Raw genomic sequence first — 6,912 nt, forward strand, 5'->3', positions numbered from 1 at the left:
TCACCATATATAATACATAAGGGGGGATATGATCTCCATGTATAATACATAAGGGGGATATGATCTCCATGTATAATACATAAGGGGGATATGATCTCCATGTATAATACATAAGGGGGGATATGATCTCCATGTATAATACATAAGGGGGGATATGATCTCCATGTATAATACATAAGGGGGGATATGATCACCATGTATAATACATAAGGGGGGATATGATCTCCATGTATAATACATAAGGGGGGATATGATCTCCATGTATAATACATAAGGGGGATATGATCTCCATGTATAATACATAAGGGGTGATATAATCTCCATGTATAATACATAAGGGGGGGATATGATCTCCATGTATAATACATAAGGGGGATATGATCTCCATGTATAATACATAAGGGGGGATATGATCTCCATGTATAATACATAAGGGGGATATGATATCCATGTATAATACATAAGGGGGGATATGATCTCCATGTATAATACATAAGGGGGATATGATCTCCATTTATAATACATAAGGGGGGATATGATCTCCATGTATAATACATAAAGACATAAGGGGGGATATGATCTCCATGTATAATACATAAGGGGGGGGGTATGATCACCATGTATAATACATAAGGGGGGATATGATCTCCGTGTATAATACATAAGGGGGGGATATGATCTCCAGGTATAATACATAAGGGGGGATATGATCACCATGTATAATACATAAGGGGGGGATATGATCACCATGTATAATACATAAGGGGGATATGATCTCCATGTATAATACATAAGGGGGGGATATGATCACCATGTATAATACATAAGGGGGGGATATGATCTCCATGTATAATACATAAGGGGGGATATGATCTCCATGTATAATACATAAGGGGGGATATGATCTCCGTGTATAATACATAAGGGGGGATAGGATCTCCATGTATAATACATAAGGGGGGATATGATCTCCATGTATAATACATAAGGGGGATATGATCTCCATTTATATTACATAAGGGGGGATATGATCTCCATGTATAATACATAAGGGGGATATGATCTCCATGTATAATACATAAGGGGGATATGATCTCCATTTATAATACATAAGGGGGGATATGATCTCCATGTATAATACATAAGGGGGGGTATGATCACCATGTATAATACATAAGGGGGGTATGATCTCCATGTATAATACATAAGGGGGATATGATCGCCTTGTATAATACATAAGGGGGGATATGATCTCCATGTATAATACATAAGGGGGGATATGATCTCCATGTATAATACATAAGGGGGGATATGATCTCCATGTATAATACATAAGGGGGGGATATGATCTCCATGTATAATACATAAGGAGGGGATATGATCTCCATGTATAATACATAAGGGGGGGATATGATCTCTATGTATAATACATAAGGGGGGGATATTATCACCATGTACAATACATAAGAGGGGATATGATCTCCATGTATAATACATAAGGGGGGGGATATGATCACCATGTATAATACATAAGGGGGGATATGATCTCCATGCATTATACAAATGGGGGGGATATAATCACCATGTATAATACATAAGGGGGGATATGATCTCCATGTATAATACATAAGGGGGATATGATCTCCATGTATAATACATAAGGGGTATATGATCTCCATATATAATACATAAGGGGGGGATATTATCTCCATGTATAATACATAAGGGGGGGATATGATCACCATGTATAATACATAAGGGGGATATGATCTCCATGTATAATACATAAGGGGGGATATGATCTCCATGTATAATACATAAGGGGGGATATGATTTCCATGTATAATACATAAGGGGGGATATGATCTCCATGTATAATACATAAGGGGGGGATATGATCACCATGTATAATACATAAGGGGGATATGATCTCCATGCATTGTACAAATGGGGGGGATATAATCACCATGTATAATACATCAGTGGTTCATATAGTGAACTCGGTGTAGATATTCACCCTGAGGTCATCACAGAGGACAAGGGGGCGCTCTTTACATCTGGAGGAAACACAGAAAGGATTCTTCACAGTTTCCTCCCCAATCCCCCCTCCTAGCACATATTTTCCCCTCCTAGCACATATTCCCCCACTAATCCCCTTTCTTGTCCCGGCCCTAAGTGTGGGAATGAAGGAAGGAGGCAGAGCTCTGTAGGCCAGGTACAGTGTAAATGGTGAGGCCAGCAATGGTGTCACCCCTCTGGCAGGTTTCACCCTGGTGCGGTCCACACCCCCATAGTGACACCACTGGACACAGCTTCTGTTCTCAATATGACATCCATGTAGGTGCGGGTGCACGTCCCTGAATTCCCACCGTCTGAGCTCAGGACTGTGCATCCACACTTACATGGATGTCAGGATTCGGAGATCGGGAGAAGCTTCTGTGACTGTACAGTCACTGCATCCCAATGGAACAGGACTGACTGCACAGGAATGAACAGAACACATGTGCGCCCCATGGCTCTTACATGGACATACACTCTACTATGCCCCAAGTGAATGAGGCCTTAGGAAGAGTTTAACAGGAATTTTGTAAGTTAGGTTGTGTTTATGTGTGCTAATAATGATTTTAGGGTATTTGTGTGAAAACGATGATTCCATAAACATTTGCGCAACTATTTAAGGGCCTATAAAAATCAACTATTCCAGGATTGTACTAGAGGTTAGTCTGTCCCCAGTACAATCACAAATTGTAGGGGGGGGGGCAAACTGACCTGGGAGGATAATACTGCTGGACAGACGGACCTGGGGTGATTATATTGGGGGGACAGATTGGCCTGGCGGGATGGGTAAGAATTATACTGCAGGAGATATAGATCTGGGAGGGTATTGTACTGGGGGACAGACTGACTGGGGGGGGGGATTATACTGGGGACAGACTGACCTTGGGGAAGGATTACACAGGGGGATAGAATGACATGGGAGGGTATTGTACTGGGGGACAGACTAACTGGGGGGAGGGGATTATATTGGGGACAGATTGACCTTGGGGAAGATTATACAGGGGGACAGACTGACTGGGGGGGATTATACTGGGGACAGACTGACCTTGGAGAAGGATTATACAGGGGGATAGACTGATATGGAAGGGTATTGTACTAGGGGACAGACTGACTGGGGGGGATTATACTGGGGACAGACTGACCTTGGGGAAGGATTATACAGGGGGATAGACTGACATGGGAGGGTATTGTACTAGGGGACAGACTGACTGTGGGGGGGATTATACTGGGGACAGACTGACCTTGGGGAAGATTATACAGGGGGATAGACTGACATGGGAGGATATTGTACTGGGGGACAGACTGACTGGGGGGGGGGATTACACTGGGGACAGACTGACCTTGGGGAAGGATTATAAAGGGGGATAGACTGACATGGGAGGTATTGAACTGGGGGACAGACTAACTGGGGGGGGGGGGATTATACTGGGGACAGACTGACCTTGGGGAAGGATTATAAAGGGGGATAGACTGACATGGGAGGGTATTGTACTGGGGGACAGACTGACTGGGGGGGGGGGGATTATACTGGGGACAGACTGACCTTGGGGAAGGATTATACAGGGGGATAGACTGACAAGGGTGGGGGTATTGTACAGGGGCACAGACTTATGTTGTTTTATTTAACCAAGCCCTTAAGTCCCTCCCACCATAAACACAATTAGGACACAGTCACAGTTTACAGTGGCACACTGCGCACCCCATTAGTCTTCTATTTGTTGTGCCCAAAGATGCCTCAAGTCTTTAAAACTCCTAGCAATGCTGTGGGCACAATGAAAACCATTCTCACTCTTTGCTGTGCTGCACTAAGCTCTCTACTTTGTAAAAAAATTAAAACAAATGGGGCCCAACTTAGGATCTTGCACTGTGGCTCATTGATTTCATAAAACGGCCCTGTGTGGGGGTAATGTGAAGGTGGGCAGAAGAGATTACTGTGGGGGGTAATGTGAAGGTGGGTAGAGGAGATTACTGTGGAGGGTGATGTGAAGGTGGGTAGAAGAGATTACTGTGGGGGGTGATGTGAAGGTGGGTAGAAGAGATTACTGTGGGGGGTGATGTGAAGGTGGGTAGAAGAGATTACTGTAGGGGGGGTAATGTGAAGGTGGGCAGAAGAGATTACTGTGGGGGGTGATGTGAAGGTGGGCAGAAGAGATTACTGTGGGGGGTAATGTGAAGGTGGACAGAAGAGATTACTGTGGGGGGTAATGTGAAGGTGGGCAGAAGAGATTACTGTGGGGGGTGATGTGAAGGTGGGCAGAAGAGATTACTGTAGGGGGGGTAATGTGAAGGTGGGTAGAAGAGATTACTGTGGGGGGTGATGTGAAGGTGGGCAGAAGAGATTACTGTAGGGGGGGTAATGTGAAGGTGGGCAGAAGAGATTACTGTGGGGGGTAATGTGAAGGTGGGCAGAAGAGATTACTGTGGGGGGTGATGTGAAGGTGGGTAGAGGAGATTACTGTAGGGGGGGGGGGGTAATGTGAAGGTGGGCAGAAGAGATTACTGTAGGGGGGGGGGGTAATGTGAAGGTGGGCAGAAGAGATTACTGTGGGGGGTAATGTGAAGGTGGGCAGAAGAGATTACTGTGGGGGGTGATGTGAAGGTGGGTAGAAGAGATTACTGTGGGGGGTGATGTGAAGGTGGGTAGAAGAGATTACTGTGGGGGGTGATGTGAAGGTGGGCAGAAGAGATTACTGTGGGGAGTAATGTGAAGGTGGGTAGAAGAGATTACTGTAGGGGGGGTAATGTGAAGGTGGGAAGAAGAGATTACTGTGGGGGGTGATGTGAAGGTGGGAAGAAGAGACTACTGTAGGGGGGTGATGTGAAGGTGGGCAGAAGAGATTACTGTGGGGGGTGATGTGAAGGTGGGCAGAAGAGATTACTGTGGGGGGTAATGTGAAGGTGGGCAGAAGAGATTACTGTGGGGGGTGATGTGAAGGTGGGCAGAAGAGATTACTGTAGGGGGGTGATGTGAAGGTGGGTAGAGGAGATTACTGTGGGGGGTAATGTGAAGGTGGGCAGAAGAGATTACTGTGGGGGGTGATGTGAAGGTGGGCAGAAGAGATAACTGTAGGGGGGGTAATGTGAAGGTGGGTAGAGGAGATTACTGTGGGGGGTGATGTGAAGGTGGGCAGAAGAGATTACTATGGGGGGTGATGTGAAGGTGGGTAGCAGAGATTACTGTGGGGGGTAATGTGAAGGTGGGTAGAAGAGATTACTGTGGGGGGTGATGTGAAGGTGGGCAGAAGAGATTACTGTGGGGGGGGGGGTAATGTGAAGGTGGGTAGAAGAGTTTACTGTGGGGGGTGATGTGAAGAGAGCAGAGGAAACAACTGTGACACACTATGTGTTCTTCATGCTGTCTTTTTATTGGGGCCTAATAGATATTTAATGGGTGCCTCACAGCAGGGATCTTTGATCTCTTCCATGTCGATCTGCTACTCTTCAACGTTGCATACCCCTGGCCCTTAATGTGGTCGATGTCATCCCAGCTGTGGAGAGCAGGGAAGGGAGATCTGGTGATGAAGCATGGCAGGGTAAAGGACTACAAGAACACTGCAGAGGATGCGGCTGGCTCTTGTTACAGGCAGATTGAATCCTTGGCAGAAATACAGGCGATGGTAGTTAGTAATGAAGTGGGCACAACTTTTTGTTCAACATAGAGCCAATCATTTATTCATCAAGATCCATCTCTGTTTCTCATTTTAGCGGAGGATAAACTCCGGTAAACTATTTTCCTAACAGCAGTTTTTACTTCCTGATTTCGAAGGCTGTAAATAAATGGATTCAACAGAGGAGCAATAACAGTGTACATAACAGCAACCAACTTGTCCTCATCCTTTCCATAACTTGATTTGGGCCTCAAGTACATAAAGAAGACTGAGCCATAAAAGATTGTGACCACTATGAGGTGAGAAGTACAGGTTGAGAAGGCTTTCTTCCTCTGGGACATTGAACTAATGTTCAGGATTGTTGATATTATTTTAGCGTAAGAGATTATCGTCAATATAAGTGAACCAGAAGTCATCCCACCACCGAAGATGAACACGATAAGTTCATTGAGCCATGTGTCCTTGCAGGCCAGCTTTAATAACACGGGGACATCACAAAAGAAGCTGTTCAGTTTATGAGAACTGCAGAACGGGACTGAGAAGGTGAATATAGTGTGGATTAAAGCATTTGATGCTCCAATAAGCCAAGATCCGGCAATGAGTTGAGTGCAAGTTTTCTTGTTCATAATGATGGTGTATAAAAGTGGTTGACATATGGCATTATATCGGTCATACGACATGGTTGCAAGAATGTAGAACTCAGTGCCGGCCAAAAACAAGACGCAGTACAACTGAGCAGCGCATCCGTAGAAAGAGATCCATTTATATTCCGATAGGAGATCTGATAACATTTTGGGAGAAGTTGATGAAATGTAAAAGATTTCTAAAACAGAAAAATTAGCCAGAAAGAAATACATGGGCTTCTGGAGGGTGGGGCTTAATTTATAGATCAGTATGATGAAGATGTTTCCAGCCAATGTAATTATGTACATACAAAAGAAGATAATAAAAAGAAAAATTTTAACTTCAGGAATCCCAGAAATTCCTGCGAGGTAAAAACCTGCCTTTAAACTGTGAGTTTCATTAGTCATGGTTGCCTTTTCTTCTGAGAAGGTAGAAGAGAAAAAACATAACAATTACATGCCTAAACATTAGATATCATAAACCTATGTATTTCGGGTCAGTAGCTGTACATTGACTCCCCTCAGGGCCAAACCAATGAAAAGCCAAGGGAGAAGCCCCCCTGTGATAGGAGTAGAGGGCACAGCTGGGGCAGGAGCCTCTCCTGGATTTACATTGCCAGGAC

General features: G+C 44.7%; 1 protein-coding gene across 1 annotated transcript; it reads right to left on the reverse strand.

The window, feature by feature from the left end:
- Nucleotides 1-5,724: 5,724 nt before the first annotated feature.
- On the reverse strand, nt 5,725-6,697 carry LOC149430764 (olfactory receptor 5I1-like). The gene has a single exon (XM_089666005.1). The coding sequence runs from the start codon at nt 6,695-6,697 to the stop codon at nt 5,735-5,737; it is 963 nt and encodes a 320-aa protein (XP_089522131.1). The 3' UTR covers nt 5,725-5,734.
- Nucleotides 6,698-6,912: the final 215 nt, after the last annotated feature.

This window comes from Staurois parvus, unplaced genomic scaffold, assembly GCF_062004578.1.
Source record: "Staurois parvus isolate SC_StPar_1 unplaced genomic scaffold, SC_StPar_1.0 ptg002463l, whole genome shotgun sequence".
NCBI lineage: Eukaryota > Metazoa > Chordata > Amphibia > Anura > Ranidae > Staurois > Staurois parvus.

Coding starts and splice junctions, on each gene's coding strand:
- LOC149430764 (XM_089666005.1), bottom strand. CDS start 6,697: ATGACTAATGAAACTCACAGTTTAAAGGCAGGTTTTTACCTCGCAGGA.